The sequence below is a fragment of the Microdochium trichocladiopsis genome (assembly GCF_020744255.1).
Source record: "Microdochium trichocladiopsis strain MPI-CAGE-CH-0230 chromosome Unknown B0I36scaffold_20, whole genome shotgun sequence".
Classification (NCBI taxonomy): domain Eukaryota; kingdom Fungi; phylum Ascomycota; class Sordariomycetes; order Xylariales; family Microdochiaceae; genus Microdochium; species Microdochium trichocladiopsis.
In genome coordinates this window covers 88,093-107,690 of record NW_025763563.1, presented here as the reverse complement: position 1 = coordinate 107,690, position 19,598 = coordinate 88,093, and the positions used below count along the sequence as shown (strand labels likewise).

Genomic DNA, 19,598 nt, shown 5'->3' with positions numbered 1-19,598 from the left:
GTGGAGATGCACAGCGATTGACATAATAGTGGATCGTGCGGCAAACACCGTGTGCGCAACCCATTCTCCCACGAATACGTAAAGCGTTCACCTCATCGGCTGATGCCGTGCTTGACAATATTAGTGTCGGCTCCTGTGCCAAGTGCAATTGGGGCAGCCAGCATTAGGTACACTCTTTGGAACGACGCCTTTGACCCGCTCGTATCAAAGACGGCGGCATCTTAGGCGAGACTTGTACGATATGTCTGAATGAGAAGGGCCAGGAACGGCCAGGAACCACCCGGGCGTCACTGGTTATCGCCATACTAGATGACTCGCGGAACTGACGACCCACAATTCGGGCTGTGGCGCCTGGTATCGTCCGAACAATGTCCTTCGAGGCAAGGGCCAATTCCACCGAAGTCCGGCTCGATTTGCCTATGGGGGACTAGTGGCTACGAGCCTCGCAAGAATAGCAAGGACCAGGCCAGCACACCCAAAAAGTTCCAACGTGGTCGAGAGCGGAAGTGCCAGAAAGGAACCACTTCTGGGGCAATGGTCTCTGCCCCCAGTCTGAGGTGTGGGTATCAGGCGGGATAGTACCGTAGTCATGAATTATTGGCGAAGATGACGTGTTGCCGGATGCACTGACGATTCGGAAAACTGCGCCATCGCGGCACGAGATCCACTACTCGTCGGCTGGTGGCAGGTGGCGCTATTAACTTCCACGCTTTCGAGCCACCTCCCTCCCACAACGGGAACCACAAAGTTCTGTCACTGGCACTCGTCCGGTCCTCCGCGTGCGGGCCGTTTATGACCGCCCAGAGACTTGAAAATCCGATTGAAGACGCAAAGAGGAGCTCACCCCAAGATGGTCCGGCGCGCAGCATTGCTAAGCCGGATGGGTACAGTAGTGACCACTAAATGTGTCCGCTTTTCTAGCACTAAAGAACGTTTCCGCACAGACCAGCATGCTGTGGCGCATTGTGGCGCATACCGTGCAGACTGATCCATAACAATTACTCTCCAAAAGTGGATTACAGCATTACAGTACATACAACGGTTGGTACAAACGGAGGATTGTTTCTTCGTCGCCTTATCTGCAGGGAAACCCTTCACCCGCATGTGGATAACATTGTATGGGGGGATGTCCATCGCACGGCGATCTTCGTATGAGATTAGCCGGTTGGTTCACAATCAGACTGCATTCGTCTGAGAGCCATATGGTGCAGCTGGAGAGCTCTGCTAACGGTTATAACTCGCCAGCCCATCCTTCATGTGGTTGATCTCTAACGTGAGCCTGTACTGTACTGTACGCAAACCTCACCGTGAAAGCTTGAGCAGACTGCGTGAATTTCTGCGCGCGCCGAAAAGAGACCAGGTGGTTCCCCCTCGGCTGACTCGTCTGAGGGGTTGCGGAGACCCGTGTTAGTGGACCTGATGGTGGCTGTTGACGAGAACCAACAACGGACCTCCCCCTCCCAGCACACGACCGGGGTAGGACAAATCGTCCAACTTGGGATGGGACCGTGTCTCGGCTCGTGATGCTTCTTGGAGAACTTGGGGTTGGCGGGACATCCCAGTCCAGTATCAAACCGCCACTTCCTGCCAAGTCTTCAAATCAAACATGACCAACATGACTGCCCAAGTTTGTGATGATGCTGCATATCGCCGGCGTATGCCCTACAGGGTCCCGTGCTCAGTCGGGAAGCAGCACGGCCCCGGTGCGCCGCCCCGGCTGGCAGAGCCCCGTCCGTTCATGCATGACGGCCGAGTCTACTGCGGCACTAGCAGGGATGCAGGCGTCGTGAGCTTGCAGCACGAGCATGGGCACCCAGAAGTGTGTGGATCTGACAAGGCCCCGCTCGCTCTCATTGGACTTACACTTGCAGTTGTGTGTTTGTTCAGGTTTGTGCCGGTTTGTGGAGCTCATCGGCTGTAACCAATTATATTAATGCTCTGCTCGACCCAATTTACTAAGGTTCCACGTCCAAACAAACCTCCTCACCCACAGACATTCGCGAACAAACCCCCACGGGATATACTCGAGTTCCACAAACATGGATCCACAAACACACACACACAAACCTGCCCGCCTTGGTGCCCAGCGTCTTTCACCCCAGGCGAGCTTAGAACACGCCACGATTCGTTTGGCAGCTGTGACCAGTACAGTAGTGACCGCAATCAGTGTCCACAAATAACTTAATTGAGATGATTCCCGCACGGGCCATATTGACCCAGCTGTGGCTTAGGACTGTGCGCAAAAGGTTCAGTACTATGTACCGTCTATAAAAGCTCCACCTCCCCTCCATTTCTGACTTCCCTTGACTTGGCTGATGCCCCAGCGACCCTTTATGTATGGGCAGACATAAACTGGCTATTACGGTCTCAATAAGCCACTGCACTATGCAGGCAAAAGTATACAGGCACCTCTAGGTTAGGTACCGGAGGCCTATAAGGATATATAAACCCTACCACTGGCCTTTCAATGTTCTGCATAATGTTTGCCGCGTTATAGTTTGCCATCATCTTACGAAGGACATAACGAAGTTTGCCAACGATTCGCGGTGGTCACTACTGTCGCCCTGTTCCGATAAGTACCGCAGCCGTTTCCGGCTCCTTCAGTGTCAGCGGCTATGGCAGAACTTGTGCAAACCTTCCTAGGGAGATGAGAGAACGAGAGCTGTGCGGCGCACTATCCATAGCCATAACCTAAAATCTGCCAATACCGCCATTTCCAACGTTCCGCGCACTACACGCAAGTATCGGCCCCAACCGCCCACCACCCTCGGCACAATGAAGGGCTGTCCCAAATATCACACCAGATGGCAAAAGGAGAAGCACCGAAAGAATGTGCAAAGCGCAAAAGCGAAAGCCGAAAAACTCGGCAGGGCCTGCAACACGTTTGTGCTATATGTCACATTCAACCTAGTAAGCCGGCAAATGGAAGGGGTCTGTCATCTGCCACCAGGAATGCAATTCCCGGACATCAATAAATTTGTAGGCTCCTCGTACTCTAGACAGGGGAGTCTTTAGCTAAACATAGCATAGGTTCGCGAGCAGCTGTTGCCTGGGAACACTGGCGAAAGTCAGGATCCGGACTTTACGCATGTGCAGATGGAGCAGGAAGACCACCGTGACCTCGGCAGTTCTCAGCAACCCGAAGCCACAAGATCTTCATGCAGCTCGCCATCACTTGACTTGAAGGAGCTTTTTGACTCAGACCCTGATGGAGATTTTGGAGCAATATTAGCCAATAAGCGCGGCTAACGCAAAGGTGTAGGGGAGAGCACAATCATGATATGTACGTTTTCAGAGGGGATTCTTACAAAGCGATGCTAATAATTGTACAGGATCAAGGATATTATCTCCTCCGGGTTGAGCGAGAGAGTTCTGCCCAGCCCGAACTCGACCAGAACGGAACCTTCGGCGACTTCATCAATTCCTAGTCCCAGCCATAATTGAACCCAGTTCATAGGTTCGGATATGTACCGTTCCCAGGTTTTTGGTTTGTTGTTGTATATGAGCAAAACATAAATGGGTCGGACTACAGTTGATGTCAGATGTGCCGTTATTCTTTAAGATATCGAGCCGGCGATTATGCAATATATCTCTATGGAATCTCCGTCCCTTCCGCGTGTCAAAATAACGTTTCTGCAACGTGATGCATAAGAGAAATGACAAAGTGCATAAATCAAGAATGGCAGCACTCTAAGTTGCTCAGATTTCGTCTAGTCATGACGGGCCTCCGTTGCTCGAGGGAATGTCGTCCATAACATAGTTGACAAACCATTCAACGAGTTGCGATCAAGTCAAGAATGTGACGTAGACGCTGTTGAGGGTCGCATCCGAGAGGTCCAATGCCGGTATGCTGTGGGCGCAGCACGGCGTCGGACTTTGGTCTTGGAACGAATGATCCTGGCGCGACTCTGTGGAGAATGGGACAAACAGGCGCAGAGGCGATGTTGCGAGGAGATAGGAGCTGTGGAGCCCGACCGCGGCGCGGCGGTTACCATCTTATGCTGCCGACAGTCACCGCGAGGGGCCACTAACGGACCCCGGGAGCAGATGCCGAGCGGGTGGCTTCGCGCGATACAAGACCGCCGCTTAGGAACTTCTCGTGCGGTTGGTATGACTGATGGTGGCTTCCACACTCGGGCGCGCTGCGCGCAGTAGTGGAGGGTTGCATAGTACGGTGTCCGATTCCGGAATAGGCCGTTTTTCTGGTTGATCATCCTCTTTCATTCGACATCGGCCCCATAAATCAGTCCCCGTCTCTCGGCCCCCCGTGCACATGTAGGAGAAGGATTCCATAGAGGGGATAATTGAGTTCCTGCAATCCTGGGATGTGGCTTTCTGTACTAGTAATATTTTCCCTAGATCGTGACTACGATGACAGATGTAGGCTGCATGGCAGCTTGGGTCTTGCGGGTTGTACTGGCGAGCCGGGTACTAGCCCGCATCTAGCCCAAGTTTACCTCGCCGTGAATAACAAGCGTCCAACCCCTGGGCCCCTTCTTAACCAAGCTGACCACAATCTTGGCTTTCCGCTCGATTTAGAGATCCTTATCTGACTTGAGATAGCATAATCCTCCAGCCGCTATCCTCGGTATCATTCGGGTCGCCCTCCTACAAAACTCAGGGAGACATAGTGCGCAGCCACTCAACGACGACTTCAGAGTATGAGTTGTCGTGTAGAATATTTTCGCTATTGATTTCTATAGATCTGTGGTATCGTCCAGGATCGCTGGGATTCTGAGATGGAGTCTCTCGCTTGGAAGCAATGACGGGTCTGGCGGAGCTAAGTGTTTGCCGCTGATGATAGGACCTCTTACGGCGCTGGAGTTGTATTGTGGTAGCTTCATCCATTGCGGGTTAAGTTAGATAAGTCGTAGAATGCACTAGAAGGGTCATGAGACCCGGACAATTGCGGCTGCAATCCGGATTTAAAATTGCTGCGCTCCTCTAGCGCTGCGTCTCGCATTGTTCGGGCGTCGTGTGTTTTCTGCTCTGGAGCCAAATCTGGCGCCTTAGATTATGTAGATAACAGTACTGTAGCATGTGGTGGTTTGATTATAGCTTTTTCATTAGACATCAGCGCAATGTAGTGGCGTGAAACCCCGATTCGGCTACCGTACAGCTGGATTGCATTGATCCTTGTCACGTCTTGCATCTGGGCTGCGCTCTGACCCCCATACCCTTGAGACCCTCCCTTGGCTGCACACAACACGACCAATTAGCTAATCCGTGCAGAAGGGCAAAGCTGCAGAGCTCAACCGCCCAAGCCTTGGCAAGGCTGCCACCTGGTTTGACAGTGACAGTGGCTATGGTAATGGTAAGCCACGGCCGAAATATTGCACTTCTGCCCAGTTATCCGATTGGCCGCAGCTCCATCTGCAACTAAATTGCCCTTCTGTTCTTTGTTCTCGTTGTAGCATCCTGACGGGCCAGGACGAATCACAAGAGTCTATCTTATGCAAAGCTGATTGGCTAGTCACCTCCATTGCACCTTTGTCCGGTGCTCTCTAGAATAGCTCTGCGACACTGCGAATATTCCAGGCATTCCAAGAACAGGCCATTCGGGAGCAGGGCGGACCGAACGCGCTGGATAGCCCAGCCCTGGCGACCCGCGGCCTGCATGTCGCTGGCTAGTTGGAGGGTTGCTGCATGCAAGTATGGACATATCGGATGCGCCTGTGCCCACACTCGCCGATTAGCGGGGAGGTACGGAACTTAACCAACCATGGCGGGGCCGACACTGGTGTTGTGTGGGGGCCTTTAGTGACCCTCGCTGGCTGGGCTCTGTCCACTCCACTGTAAGTTATCCCCATCGCAAGCATTCCTTCGTCATCCTCATTGTCTAGTCGCCACAGCAGCCTTTCGCTGGTCATCGCCAGGCCGCCTTCCCTGCTCCGGTATCTCCCCATCATCTTGGGCACACCATAAAACGCTCAGTATACGACTACTGCACGAACACAAACACTGGGATCGCGAACGCGGCTCGTACAGTGTGCACGCGACTCCCGCTCCTAATGTGAACTTTCGCGCTCTCCCACGGTTTCCATTCTGCCACCGACGCGCGTCCGACAGGTCACTATGACCTCCACCCTGCGCCAACCCAGCGACACCGACTACACTCCCAGCACCCATCGGCAACGACGGTGATGATTGGCGCCTACCCCGCAGGACCAACCTGCCCATCTCTCGCAATCGCGTACCCCCGAAGAAGCCGAACTGGGATAACAGGGGTGAATTCGAGGACGAGGATGCGCAGGCTTGCGTCAATGCAGACTTGCGTTGCCTCCCTGTGTCAGGCCGGTTCGCAATTCTGGCAAGTTGAACTGCGCCGCGGCGAGGCCTGTTCGACTTGTCAGAAGGCCCGAAACACATGCCGCTGCCGGATTTCTCGGCTGCCAATTCCACGATGCGCAATGCCTCGCGATGTTTCATAGCATAAGACTTCACTCGAGTCCGTGTCGGATGGCAACCACTCTCAGCATCATCGAGCGCCGTAACATTGCGGATCGCCTACTCATTCTGCTCAACAATGTCTCGGATTCGATTCGAGATCGACCTGAATCGAGCCGGCTCCTCCTCCCTGCCTCCGCGACTCCTCCGAACCAGCTCTGATAGCGGCTCCGCGCACCACACCCCAAGGCGCTGTCAATGACTACGCACAGTCCGCCAGCGATGGCATCGCGGTGCCTTGGAGGGTCGGCATGATGGCCAAGTCAACTTGGGCATGAAGGTCCTCGCCATCGTTCCCCTGTGCCAGTCCAGCGCTGGTCAGGCGGGCGCCGAGCTGATTAGAGGAGGGAGCAGGGACGAGGTGCGGGAGGCGCTCGAGGAGCAGCTTCCCTTCATCGACTTCCCTATGATATATCCCTCGGGCCTGGGATTGATGCTGCCTGGCGAGGGGCCGTGTATAACAACGCCGCGCTGCTTGACGTCTTGACCAAGACTGGATGGTCGGCGATCTGCTTCAAGTAACCCCAGTAGTGCGACACTGAAAGGCCGTCAACACCCCGTTAATAGTCTTCGAGGAAGACCGCAAGCTGCGGCCATTTGTCAACCTCGTCCAGTGCATGGGCACCATGCCTCGGCGGGTCGGACCAGTGGCGGCGGAGGCAGCGATGGGGGCCTGCTTGGTGGCTCAGAGTTCCGGCTCGGCTATCCCATGGAATCAAATGTTCTTGTTCAGCGGAACGAACCACCAGTTTCAGCCTGCGAGGCTCATGGGCAGCATTCGCGTGCTGGTAGGCATGTCAATATTCTATTGTAGAGCGGGCGGCGTGGTCTGTGGCATATTTGCAGCTAGTTCCTAGGTAGCTTATTGGGATAGACATAGATTTGGGGGCATCGGCACGCTTTGCAACGCGGTCTCATAAGGTCACCAAGCTCGCAAGACTTAAACATAGGGCTTTTTGGCTTTATAGCGATAGAGAACATGGAGAGAAACTCAATGGCCGAGATATTGCCTTAGTTAACACTGCTACACGTCTCTGCCGGGGTTTTAAGTCACATCTTCTGTGCTTGCTTCGAGCACTATTCTATATCTCAGTGTCTCTCTTTAGTGTGTACCTCGGGCCTATTCCGATCCTTCCTTGCCATAGCAAGCTCGGAACCTGGGTGCCTTGCCCGGTGTGAGGAGCGGACTTGCTTTTTTCTCGTCTCTGCGAGTTACCTTCTGCACTGCGACACCGAACCCCTCAAGTTCCGGAAGACAGGCCCTGGCACTTGAAAAAACCGCCAAAATGTGCTACTATCGCACAAGTTCAAAATACTTGTCTGCGCTTTGTACCCGAAGTCTTTTGCCAAACTGGATAATGATGAGATAGACAGACGTGACAGCCAGACCGATAAATGCCGCCGTAATGAAGCAAGTCTGGTAGCCAAGCTGAGACAGCCATGGCGTGATTCTGCGAACAGTGTCAGTTGACCCTCAGATTTTCTATGGCTGCAGAAACATGGCGTACCCATAGCTAATTGCGAATGACATAGTATTGCGGATAATGATAACCGTAACAATCGCGTCGCCGCTGATCCCAGGGTAGCTGTCGATGAGATAATTGACAGAGATGGTGAGACCTATTGTGGTCGCCGTAGCGAGGCTGCCCATTGCCATGATCAGACCAAACCAATGGATCTCGTGGGCTGCTCCGACACCCCAAAGAACAAGCCCTCCAGGTATGAGTATTATGCAAATGGTGAAGGGCCACAGTCTGTGCTCTGCCTCCATAATACCGTTATTCCTCCGGGCAAGTTTGACTGTCAGCCAGTCGCTCAAGAGCCCAGAAAGGAACGCGCCATCGATGACACCAATGCAGCACGAGAGGTAGCTGATCCCGACCAGGGAAGGGGAAAAGTTATACGGCTCGCCAGAAAGGATGATTGATGCCGTGGCGTTCAAGACGTTAAACCAGATCAGGTAAGTCCCGTAGGAGAACCCGGCATAGAATATAATGGGCCAAGACAGATATCTGACGGACCGCAAAGCCCGGCCGAACATCCCCTGACCAGGAGAAGACTGCCAAATCGACAGTTTTTGCATGTAAGTCTTGCTCACAGGGTATGTCCCACCGGCTTCTGATAAAGTTGGCGACTCCGCGGCAACGGAGAATCTCTTCTCCCATGCACTCGACCCAGCTATCGAGGCTGGAGAAGGGGACATCGCGGATGCCGGTTCGTGGGATGAATAGTTGCGGGTGTAGTTAGTTTCCTCCATTAGAAAGAATAGTACTATGAAAATAAAACCAAGGAATATTGCTGGCCAATAGAAAACCCACTGCCAACCGTGATACTCTGCGATCAGACCACTGAGCACTGGGGTGAAGTAGTTGCTACCGGCTAGAGTGAAAGCGTAAACCCCCATATAGGTACCTCGTTCATGGGTAAAGTACTATATGCGAGAGAGAGTGAATTAGCAAGATTTCGGTCACGAAGCGCAGAGCAATACTTGCAATATCAGTGACTGAGATCTCCGGAAGAGCTTCAATAGGAGCTATGAAAAATCCCTGAAGTATGCACTTGGCCAACCATTCGCCATTGCTTGTAATATGCGCGCTATAACTAATGTTAGCAATAGCGAACTTGATTGTTGGTATCCCGGACGGCTTGTACGGACCTCCAGACACTGGTACCCTGAAGAAATGCATGTCAGTAAGACTCCATGTATTCCGTAGCGCTCTCTCAGAATAGCGAAAGAATGGCTTACGATAGCTCCGAGGATTGAGATCAGGTATGTAGGTCGCTTGCCATAGCGAAGTGCAAAAGGTTGCCAGAACAACAAGCCCCAGCCAAGTAAAAGGAACATGTAGCCGGTTCCCTCGTTTAGCGCAGTAATAGTAACCCCGGAGCTTAACGACAATGGCACGAGGACAGAATAGATAGTCGAAACCGCAACGCCAGTGAACCATGTATACCTGATACATCCGAGTCAGCGCTGGCAAGCATGATTTTACTTTGGTATAAGTCGGCCTACAGGTTTTGGCAGAGAAGAGATAAGAGCTTCCGACGCGGAGACCAATTGAGCGGGTCATTAGGGTCGTTAGAAGGGCAAGGGTGAAGAACGATGTCACTGCTGCCAGCATAACGGCCACGAGTGCTGTGGTGCAACCCGACTAGGCGCACAGTCCCAGGAGTTTTCTCGCCACTGGGAGTGGCCCGTTGGATGGTAATGAATGCCATAATGAAGCTCGAGTCGGGACTGCGATGTAAGGGAAGTTTCTGCCGTGAGAAGTGCAGACGTCCTCGGCTATATATGGAAGAAATACCTCAGCAAAGGCTCCACGACAGAGTATGTCCTCCAGGATAGTGCATACGACAGGTCTGTCGTATCTGGCCATTGTGGCTAAGGTTAGAGTAGCATTGCTTGTCCTAAACAAGTCAGTTTGCTTGAAAAGCGTGTGTTGTGCTAGCATCGTCTATTGGATCGTCGCAGCCAGGTGCAATCGTTGGACCAGGGTCCTTGGCGACAGAGCTACGCATGGTTGCTTGTGTTCTGTTTGTTAGATGTGTTTATGGTGTGTATTTATACTCAACTACTCGACGAGGAAAAGAGTTTCGGCACCGATTCATTTCTTTACACACTTGCCATCATCTGCATTCGGTCTCCAATATCTTGAAAACCCATTGGTAGTAATGGGGTGCCCGCCGAAGTTCACCATTCTACAGCCAAAGCCGGTACCCCCTGGTAGTAAGGTCTTCGAGGTCAAACGTGCGGCTGTACTGGAAGTTTTTCAGGACAAAGTACCTGTCGCTTACTACTTACCAAAGGAACTTCTCGACAATATTGCCTGCGACGTCACAGACATCCCTGCCAAATGTGGCATCCTCACGGCTGAAGAGATTGCCATCACCGAAGACTATGACACAGTCGGTCTTGCCGCGGCCATTGCCGCGCGCAAGCTCACAGCTGTCGCGGTTGCGGTGGCCTTTGCGAAGCGCGCAATCATCGCTCACCAGTTGACATGCTGCCTGACGCAGTGGTTCATGGAAGAGGCTGTGGCTCAGGCGCAGCAGCTGGACACATACTTGGCAGAACATGGCAAGCCAGTCGGCCCTTTACACGGCGTGCCCGTGAGCATCAAGGAGCACATTCCTATCGCAGGTGTCTCATCTTCAAGTGGATGTCTGGCGTCCATCGTCCTCGACAAGACTGATAGCCAGCTGGTCGGAATTCTGCGCCGCCTTGGTGCTGTTTTCTACTGCAAGACTAATCAGCCCCAGTCACTAATGCACCTCGAGACTGACTCTTTTTGGGGTCGGACTACCAACCCGTTCAACATCCATCTCTCAGCTGGAGGCTCCACGGGGGGCGAGGCGGCGCTCATTGCCATGAAAGGGTCCGTCGTCGGTGTGGGGACAGATATCGGTGGGAGCATCCGAGGACCGGCAGCGTTTTGTGGCATCTATGGCTTCAAGCCTACATCGAACACCCTGCCCATGCAAGGCTTCATTCCAAGTCCCTTCCCCGCCGAGCTCAACATTCTGGGTTCTACTGGCCCGATGTGCCGTAGTCTCCGAGATATGGACTTCTTCATGAGTAGCGTTCTAGCGGACAAGCCACATCTCTTGGATCCCAGGCTTGTACCAATCCCGTGGACCGGCTTACAGACAAGCTCGACTAAGATTCTCAAGATCGGGATAGTCGAGAACGATGGCTTCGTGGAGCCACAACCTCCAGTCAAACGCGCCATTGCCTGGGCACGTGAGCTTCTGATGGATGCCCGTCATACAGGCGCTATTAGTATCAAGTCTTTCGAGATATCTGGTGCAGCAGAGGTCTGGCGCACGGCCAGACGGATGTACTGGCCTGACGGCGGCTCAGGTTGTCGCGACGCGATCCTCTCGGGCGGCGAGCCACTTCATCCCTTGAGCGAGTGGATCTGGAAAGACGCCGAACCCTTCGGCATGCTTACAGCTGCCGATGTCAGCAATATGCGAGGTGACCGCGATAATTATCGTCTTGAGTTTGCCCGTGCGTGGCAAGAGCAGGATATCGATGTTCTCATTTGCCCAGCCTACGTGGGACCCGCCTGTGCTCATGATACAGCCTTCACATGGACATACACATCACTCTACAACTTTGTAGACTATCCTGCAGTCGTTGTTCCTACACCGATTGTGACAGAGGTCGGGGAGCAGTACGATCCTTCATACCAGCCTTTGAGTGAAGCCTGCGAACAGGTAAAGCAGCTTTGGGAGGAAACTGATTTCCGAGGAGCGCCAGTAAACCTGCAGCTGGTAGCACGCAAATACCACGACAATGAGCTTTTTGGGGCCCTCAGCAGACTCAAGGATATTCTTGGCTTGAACTAGGCGAATGGAGGTTCGTTGTCAATCCATACTATTTGTAGCCATTGGCCTCGCCGCAATTCATAGTATAGTACTTCAATCGTTTCAGGATCCCATTTGCACATTTGAGGGGTTTCGAACCCTCCTAGCTATTCGAGTTGGTACTCATGCCAAGCTTAGGACGATGTAACCTCCTAGTGGTGCACACCAGAACGCGCACGATAACAGAATGAGGACTATTTCCACTACCACAACAAACCTCACCACTTGCAATGCCAACAGACAATTTCAAGAGTCCTGATCGCGTTACGGTATTGGTGAAAACTTTACTGCCAAATAAGCTGGTATTGCGCGATTGTTTGGCGTCCAAAGAGACGCACTGCGATGATGGAGGTTTCGGGACGCAGATGTATCCATCCTTCCTCTTCCTCTCTCTCCTTCCCTTAGCTCTGCATAAATCGATATTGCTTGGTCCTGCATGTGCACCTTGTCAAGAGGATGAGAGGAGAGAATCATAGTTAATTGAACCATGACGCAGCAGTAGCGACTATCTGTAAACGGAAACTAATGTAACCCATATCCTGCTTCTTTCTTCATCTTTCATCCTGCCGCCGACTGCCAGTTGCTGGCTTTATGTCCTGATGATTATAAGGTGTATAAATACATCGTCCACTCCGCCTTTTTCCTTGGCCTAATCTTGCAGTGTTCTTTGTCCTCCAAAACAATTCTTTCTTAATTTCGAGTTGTTACAATTACTGGCCAGATCGATGATCAAAGTAACGCCGTACCCTTTCTTTTGCGGAATCCAGACATAATTCTCGCAGGTCCCAGTTTTCCTAATGGCCCTAGAGCCGGAGAGTGAAAGAGAACCATGATCGCAGTCTAAGGGCATGTTTCCAAGGTCGACGCCCATATGCTCCCATCCCAATTCTCCACGTCATATCTATCATTTTCCATGTAGCCAAACGCTAATCCAGATCTGATGTCCGCCCCTTGGTCGTAGATTCCTGCTGTCCCTGGTACGTCTTCCCCACCGCAAGCGTTGGCGATCACCTCCCATGCAGCCCTGAGATCTTCGTTTGTGATAGTAAATGGCTCATGGGTGTAGTTAATGACAAAGGCATTTACCAGCCGACTAGGATCATTAATGGTGAAGTTCTTCCCTATGGGAACCTTGGCGAGTTCTGGAAACTCGTCCATTTGCTTGACAAATCTCTCTCTAGCATTGTCAACGGCGCCCCTATTGAGTTTGATACCACAACCGCAGCGGACATCCTCAAATGTTCTTTCACGCTTAGGGAAGGCAGCGGCGGATAACGTGGAGGGTTGCACGATGTCGGATACGTCGACGTCCGCATGGCTACTATCATATTCAGGGACAAGGTTGGGATGGCTTGAAATAGCCTGTGGGGAAGCAAAGGCCACGGCGGTGGTAGCAAGTAACAGGTAGATTTTATGTAAGAACGTCATAATATATCAACTTGTGCTGTGGTGCCAGGTTTGGCGGTAATGGAAGAGAGAAGACAGTCGGGACGATTGTTCCACTGGCCAAGTTTAAATACTCGTCGTATTAGGGCTTGTCCATGGGAGGAGGATAACTGCTAGTCCGCGTTTCCTGCTAATTGTAGTATAACAAAGAAAAATGACATGCTCGAATAGCAGTATAACGTAAAACGAGGTAGACAAGTATTCAGGTTTCAGTTAAGCTTGTGCGCTAACGTTTCAATTGTACAGTCAACTTACATAATTACGAAAAGGAGCAGTATTTCTGTAGACCAATAGGGGGGACAAGAACAGCGATTGTGAGAGTGGCTGTCAACGGCGCGCGGCCTCTTTCTTATTATCGATACTTGGCCTCTGCCATTCGTTTTACTGCTTGGCGCTGGTCAAGGAGATACGCCACCCATGGATGGTCAGCAAAGCCACACATGCCGAATCGCAGAACCAAGAGGCGGGCTTGATGTCTACCAATACTCAGCGTCCCTCAGGAAACTTCAAGAAGCAAGCCGACATGGAAGCACGCGGGAGCCGGGAAGATAAAGACCGGAAGTAACCTATTCGCGGGAGTTGCCTCAGGGTCGAGTGGCCCGTCCCTGGCACCCGCTGCTTCGTCTCCTTCTATATCTGTGGTCCCAGGGCGCCACTTGATGAGTTTACGTAACACCCAAGGTATTCGCTGTTTTGACTCCGTTCGACAGGCAGTCGCGTACTGCGGACTAGAGTGCACTGAGAGTCTCAGGGCTTACGCAGGATAGACTCGTTGCGCCTTTCCCAATCATCATCGCATAGCTCTGTGCTCATCCGATAGTGGCAGAGCCTCGATGTATCAGACTTTCTTGTAACAGTGGATATGTTGGCTGGGGCCGTTTTGTGGTGAGGGGGCACCGTCATGTCCAATTGGCCGCACCTGGAGCAGCTGCGATCTTCGCTTGCTGTAATGCTCAACCCATGATGGCTACAGTGGCTGGGCCTTTGTGGTAACCTGCCTAGTCGACGCTGGTTCTGGACTACCGTGCCCTGCTTATAAGGGAATCGCAACCCGTGTGGGATTTTGCAGTCGGGTGGTTGTGAACGCTGGTTGTGTCGTTTGACTGTGCCGGCACCAGCTTTGAGTGGTAGGTAGACCATGGGACAAGGGGGTTCTAAATGCTAGCCCTTCGTGATGACAAAATGGATTACTGGTGGGCTACTGGCCATGATCTAAATCCTTTGTATTGGTGCGTGGTACGCAGGGTTCTGTAACTGACCCGCTTGTGTCTTCTTGGGAGGCGAGCCTTGTCTCTGGCCAGATCGAGACGGTCGCCGCATGCGTTGTTCCATAGAACGACCAGGCTGGCCGGGCCCTGTACGGTGGGCGCGATATTGGGCAACGGCGAAGGGTCGGTGGTGCAGGCCTAGTAAATGCTCACAGCTTAATCGCCAGATTTCTGGGCGGTCGAGGGCGTCAATCATCAGACGCAGCAGAGGTCTTTGCTTTGGGGCCATGCTCATCGCTGCCTAGATGTTCATGACTGCGGGCGCGGTGGCACCGTTGCCGTGGTTTCATGCCTGCCTCGCAGACCACCCGAGCTGCCGCAGCTAGAGGAGTGAGAAATGACGCCGCCGAATTGAACCATCGAGGCTAGACAACCGTCACAAATTCGAAGAGAAAGCCCGGCACGCATCCCGTCTCTGCGTCGATTTTCATGTCCCTCTTCCCCGGTAGTTGCGAGGTGGCGACCTGCACCCGGCTCCACGCCAGCAAAAGAGTATACTGCAGACACATCACGGCGCTCTCACATCACGGTAACCTCGAGGAGTCTCACAGTACAAGGCGCTGAACCTCCTTCCGCGCGCAGGTTGAATATGGTCGACCGGGCCTGACAGTGCATCTCATATGCCCTCATTACAGGCTCTAGACAATACTAATGTAAGACAGCCCACGCAATCCACTCATATGTCCGTCAAATATTCTGGAGACCCGAGCGTCTGCCCCATCGCGATGGAGGGCTCTACTTGCGATAACAGCACGAAGGCTTGGTCGCATGCGTCTCTCGGGTCGCTCCCGCCCGAACTTTTAGATCTCATACTGGCGCATCTTGACATACGGGACATCAAAACTCTACGCCTCTCCGTCCGCAGCCATGAACAATCCTACTTGCGTGTCCTGTACAGCTCCGCGTATATCTCCATCCTCGACCGAGACGTGAAGAACCTTGTCGAGATTGCGCGGCACCCAGCTCTCGCAGAGAATGTCCGAGACATTTACTGGATAATGTACCCTACCTCAATACACGAATTGTCCGACTGGCTTCGCACATCGTGCAGCCCGCCCCTCTTTTACCAGAGGTCTTACGAGGTCGCAACGGAGCTGGCGAATGCTACTATGCTCAGTCCCGTCAGCCAGAAGCATGGCCAGAGCAGGGCCCATCCTTTCCGCTCACTTGCAGACGCCACGAGGGAATTTCAGCCGACACTCATCTCCTGCATCCTGGCCATGCCAAACGTCCAGTGTATCTATATCATCCCTCCCCCAAACGGGCAGCGGCTGATGGGTGTTCCAGACATTGACAAAACGCTGCTAACCCACACGGAAATCGACTCCACGCCGGAGTGGCTGGAAGTACAATATGTCACCCGCCTGAGCCTCTTGCCCGCCAGCAACCTACTGCACAGCAGACAGGGCCTTGCGAGCCATGGGAACCGCAGAACTCTGGCGCCGACGCCCCGAGGACAAGTCGGCCAGGTCATACTGGGGACGGACATCACCCTAGAGATGTTTGGCCGAGTACCCGTACATAGCCTCGCCAGCATCGTGACGGCATGCGTGAGCATGGGGTCAGCAACGAGTACCAGTCTGGCGTGGTCCGTCCGCGGACTGCTACTTCTCCCTACCCTCAAGGTTCTGAGGTTCACAGGACAGCGCGTTTCCAGTCGGCAGGCCCCCATGGCGCTAGAGGAGTGGGATGCTGTGCTCCAGGCTTTCCTCACACCACGACCAGGAGCTCTCGGGCTGTCCGAACTGCAACTACACGGCGTCATACCACCTCCAGAACATCTCCACTTCATAGTGAAACAGTGTTCCAGGACCATTAGCATGCTTTCTCTGTGCGCCGCTGACATTACCATCGGGCATCTCCAGCACCTCGGTCGGTTGAAATTTGGGGATCTGCGGCAAGTATGGGTCCACGGACATCTTCAGCCTGATTTACTGTGTCTACAAAATACTGACATTACCAGCTGGCTTGTAGGAGGGCCTCATGCCGACTCAGCCGCCCTGTTTGCGATGCAACCCGTGACTGGCGCCTTCACGCGCGAAGCTAGCCAGCTGCTGACGACTCCGCCGTTGAAGGACTGGATATACCCGGCGACCGACGTGTATGAATTAAGGCTTGCAAACGTGGAGGAAGAGACAGCGATATAATTGGATTTCTGGAGAGGTTTTGCTGGTGTTGTGGTTGGGCTGTCTCTTGGCAGCGCACAGGGCCAGAGCCTCCTTTGTGACAGGGGATGGCCCGGGAAGGCCGTTCGCTACGGTCATCTGGGTCAAGATGGAGCGTTTGCGCGTGCGGCAGGGAAGGCACCGTCTGCATCGCAGCTGTTTGGGCGGCCGGCCGGCTATTGAAGACCGCGAGAGCTTACTCATACGGCTTGTTATTTGTCAATAATAAGTAATTGTCGCCATGACCCCGTGCATATCGTAGCAGTCATCGGCCGTGGTGCATGTCCGGGGGCCAATACGTGCTCGCCATCACCTGTCGGAGAAGAATTTGGCCTCCTGCATCAAGTGGGGCCCTGATGTCCGCTCCCTCGGCCTCCGGCGGTCATTCGAAAAGCCCCACTAGAGCCATCGCAGCAAGGTCCCGATTTTCGCCCAGAGACGACCTCGTGCCCTGCTCCAATAGACCGCGATCACGCTGGCCAACCCACCATATAAGGTGCGTCGTGAACTCCGAGTGCAACAATGCAACCGGCCCACCGCGGTCGCAGTCTTACCGAACATCTAGATAGCAGGCGCAGATACTTGAATGACAGCGACATACTGAAGTCCCCATCGAACATTGGAGAGAGGGTGTTCCGGAAGGATCGAGACCGTTCCCAGTGGTTCTCGAACACCATGCGCAGGGACTTTAAGGCGCCAGAGCGGGCCACCGTGGATGGTCACTATACGGTCCTGAGGAAGGGCGGGAGGGGCGAGGACCGCACGAATATGCCAACGACCTCGAGGACTGTGAGTGCGGCAATGTCTGTTATTGTCAAAATATGTAAGAAACTACTCTTCCCTTTCCGACTGCTAGGGAGCAGACCAACACTGATAAGGAGCCACCCCTAATGCACGCGGGGTTTCGTTGTGACGCGACCTCCACTTGAGAAACAACAAAGTTAACGGATGTCTTGGCCGCCGGCAAGCAAACAAGTTCGTAAGCCATGGCATTAATAAATGCCCTAAGTCGGCACACTAAGGTGCGACTGCTCCCATCATCAGTTTTGGTCGCCGATAAGAAGTCGCGGCCGAGTATTAATAGAACAAACACGAAATGGCGCATGCCGCTCTGCAATCGCAACCACGGCAGCAAATCACGGTCGGCAGCTCCCAGAACATCAAGTCGGATGACAAGTACGTTCTAGCCCGTGGCTACGCAGCCGCATCGCGGTAAGTATGAAACTTCAGACCTACGTATGCATTCGTACATGCGCTAATAAGACTCGACATAGACTGAATCTCCAGCATTATCTATGGAAAGAAACACAGCGGTATCTTCTGCATCCGTGGGTTCGTGAGCAACTGCGTACTTCTGCCGAGACAGGGCACCATAAAGTCGCGGATTTAGCGACAGGAACAGGGTGGGTCGTCATAACCCAGTCCTTACATTATTTGTTTTAGGGCAGAGTAGCATTTCCTGACAGCCACACGCTTTAGGATCTGGCTTCTAGACCTTTCCCGCTCGGCAGAGCTCCAGGATCTCGCCCTTGCCCTGCATGGCTTCGACATCTCCTCGATGCAATTCCCGCACGCTGCCTGGCTCCCAGAGAACCTCAGCTTTGACGTCGGAGATATCCTGACTGACCCTCCCAACGAGCTCTGGGGCACGTTCGACCTCGTCCATATCAGACTCGTGGTCTTAGTGGCTCGACAACTTGATGATCCGCGGCGAATAATTCGTCACGTGCACAAACTTCTAAGTTAGTCAGAATTTTATAGAAATGTAAAATCAACGCAGCACTAGCTGGCAAATCGATACGGGTCAGGGATGTGGGTGCAAAAGCTCAGAGAACTAATAATGCTTTCATGACTATTAGAACCTGGTGGCATTTTACAATGGGAAGAAGTAGAGCCTCTCGGCCACCACCGCATCCTCGTACGCGAGGGTGCCGGCATCGATACCAGTACAACCGAGATGGATGAGATTTTCGGCGTGGTAACAAAGGCTTTTGACTTCACGTAAGCTCCTCTTTTTGATGCCTACGCCAGCCTCAGGCGATGCTATTTTAGCTTCCCCAATACTGACAGAAGCGACCAAATCTTCTTCTGACATATTGATGCAATATAGCTGGGTCACACAGATTCCTAGCCTGCTCGGGCAGGAAGGCTTTACCGACGCAGTGCAGCACTTTTGTGATCCCCCACCGGTGCTGTACCAGGCATTGACCTGTTCGCAGCTGAACGTACTGGACGAGCTCAGCCACAGCGATGTGATGGCAGGCGATCGCGGGGTACAATTCCGCAACAAGATTGAGGCTGCGTATTTAGAGGCTTCGGCCGGGAGTGCGGCGGGCGCGTGCACCCAAGTCTCGCCGACTATAACTGTGGCACGCAAGGCATTTTGAGGGGTGAGAGACTTGGTTGTATCCCCTGTTACCTGGGCCTGTACTGCTCTGCTCCGTAAGATGAGTTCGAGGTCCCTAAGACATCTTCTGGACTCTCTAAAACCTCATAGGCGTGCCTAATAGCACTACAAGCACGATCAATCAGTCTTTGGAGCTTAGGAGCAGTGTTTTTCAAGCCCACAGATACATTTCTCGTATACGTCCGCAAACATACTTGTGATAAGTATCAATGTGCTCCCTGTTAAGAATGCTAAGTACTCGGAGAAGTTGTCTGGTAAACTCCGTCCTCTTCACCATTTTCCCTCCCGACGGAACCCTTGGTTTTGAAATAAGGCGGAGTAGGCCTGAACGATGCAGCTTCACAACATCTGCTTGGCCTCCCTTCCCATTGCCTCCAGTGTTTCAGATCCCAACTTGCGCTTGTTGGCAATAACCACTGAGTCACGGAGTGAGATCTGTGACTGCGGAAACAGGCATCCCTTCCAGGATCATTTCCTCTCCGATTCGACCTCGGG

The 19,598-nt window shown here is 53.0% G+C and overlaps 8 protein-coding genes across 8 annotated transcripts; 5 read left to right on the top strand and 3 right to left on the bottom strand.

The window, feature by feature from the left end:
* Positions 1-1,612: 1,612 nt before the first annotated feature.
* B0I36DRAFT_342914 (uncharacterized protein) lies at positions 1,613-2,559 on the top strand. The gene is made up of 2 exons (XM_046156115.1): positions 1,613-1,897; positions 2,030-2,559. Exons 1-2 carry the CDS (start codon positions 1,806-1,808, stop codon positions 2,178-2,180), a joined length of 243 nt encoding a protein of 80 aa, XP_046003790.1. The 5' UTR covers positions 1,613-1,805; the 3' UTR covers positions 2,181-2,559.
* B0I36DRAFT_79828 (uncharacterized protein) lies at positions 2,481-3,333 on the top strand. The gene is made up of 2 exons (XM_046163376.1): positions 2,481-2,979; positions 3,031-3,333. Exons 1-2 carry the CDS (start codon positions 2,776-2,778, stop codon positions 3,247-3,249), a joined length of 423 nt encoding a protein of 140 aa, XP_046003789.1. The 5' UTR covers positions 2,481-2,775; the 3' UTR covers positions 3,250-3,333.
* Positions 3,334-4,569: 1,236 nt separating this feature from the next.
* B0I36DRAFT_79823 (uncharacterized protein) lies at positions 4,570-4,979 on the bottom strand. The gene has a single exon (XM_046163375.1). It carries the CDS (start codon positions 4,846-4,848, stop codon positions 4,618-4,620), a length of 231 nt encoding a protein of 76 aa, XP_046003788.1. The 5' UTR covers positions 4,849-4,979; the 3' UTR covers positions 4,570-4,617.
* A 2,762-nt stretch (positions 4,980-7,741) lies between these two features.
* Positions 7,742-9,666, bottom strand: B0I36DRAFT_258118 (major facilitator superfamily domain-containing protein; the record flags this gene model as incomplete). Its single annotated transcript, XM_046151060.1, has 7 exons — positions 7,742-7,898; positions 7,956-8,600; positions 8,649-8,878; positions 8,919-9,042; positions 9,104-9,120; positions 9,194-9,401; positions 9,461-9,666. The coding sequence occupies 7 exons, from the start codon at positions 9,664-9,666 to the stop codon at positions 7,742-7,744; spliced, it is 1,587 nt and encodes a 528-aa protein (XP_046003787.1).
* A 453-nt stretch (positions 9,667-10,119) lies between these two features.
* On the top strand, positions 10,120-11,799 carry B0I36DRAFT_258169 (acetamidase; the record flags this gene model as incomplete). The annotated part of the gene is made up of 1 exon (XM_046151068.1): positions 10,120-11,799. The coding sequence occupies one exon, from the start codon at positions 10,120-10,122 to the stop codon at positions 11,797-11,799; it is 1,680 nt and encodes a 559-aa protein (XP_046003786.1).
* An 858-nt stretch (positions 11,800-12,657) lies between these two features.
* B0I36DRAFT_356811 (uncharacterized protein) lies at positions 12,658-13,245 on the bottom strand (the record flags this gene model as incomplete). The annotated part of the gene is made up of 1 exon (XM_046157687.1): positions 12,658-13,245. One exon carries the CDS (start codon positions 13,243-13,245, stop codon positions 12,658-12,660), a length of 588 nt encoding a protein of 195 aa, XP_046003785.1.
* Positions 13,246-15,256: 2,011 nt separating this feature from the next.
* B0I36DRAFT_370517 (uncharacterized protein) lies at positions 15,257-16,678 on the top strand (the record flags this gene model as incomplete). Its single annotated transcript, XM_046159919.1, has 2 exons — positions 15,257-16,403; positions 16,506-16,678. The coding sequence occupies 2 exons, from the start codon at positions 15,257-15,259 to the stop codon at positions 16,676-16,678; spliced, it is 1,320 nt and encodes a 439-aa protein (XP_046003784.1).
* A 1,081-nt stretch (positions 16,679-17,759) lies between these two features.
* B0I36DRAFT_437100 (S-adenosyl-L-methionine-dependent methyltransferase) lies at positions 17,760-19,189 on the top strand. The gene is made up of 5 exons (XM_046162887.1): positions 17,760-17,908; positions 17,971-18,099; positions 18,176-18,438; positions 18,556-18,697; positions 18,807-19,189. The coding sequence occupies exons 1-5, from the start codon at positions 17,793-17,795 to the stop codon at positions 19,081-19,083; spliced, it is 927 nt and encodes a 308-aa protein (XP_046003783.1). The 5' UTR covers positions 17,760-17,792; the 3' UTR covers positions 19,084-19,189.
* Positions 19,190-19,598: the final 409 nt, after the last annotated feature.

Excerpts from the sequence above, each read along its gene's own strand:
- B0I36DRAFT_342914 (XM_046156115.1), top strand. The coding sequence starts at position 1,806 with ATGGGCACCCAGAAGTGTGTGGATCTGACAAGGCCCCGCTCGCTCTCA. Across the intron at positions 1,898-2,029 it reads GTTTGTTCAGGTTTGTGCCG|TTCCACAAACATGGATCCAC; the intron begins GTTTGTGGAGCT and ends GATATACTCGAG.
- B0I36DRAFT_79828 (XM_046163376.1), top strand. The coding sequence starts at position 2,776 with ATGAAGGGCTGTCCCAAATATCACACCAGATGGCAAAAGGAGAAGCAC. Across the intron at positions 2,980-3,030 it reads TCCCGGACATCAATAAATTT|GTTCGCGAGCAGCTGTTGCC; the intron begins GTAGGCTCCTCG and ends AACATAGCATAG.
- B0I36DRAFT_79823 (XM_046163375.1), bottom strand. The coding sequence starts at position 4,848 with ATGGATGAAGCTACCACAATACAACTCCAGCGCCGTAAGAGGTCCTAT.
- B0I36DRAFT_437100 (XM_046162887.1), top strand. The coding sequence starts at position 17,793 with ATGGCGCATGCCGCTCTGCAATCGCAACCACGGCAGCAAATCACGGTC. Across the intron at positions 17,909-17,970 it reads GGCTACGCAGCCGCATCGCG|ACTGAATCTCCAGCATTATC; the intron begins GTAAGTATGAAA and ends GACTCGACATAG. Across the intron at positions 18,100-18,175 it reads GATTTAGCGACAGGAACAGG|GATCTGGCTTCTAGACCTTT; the intron begins GTGGGTCGTCAT and ends CACACGCTTTAG.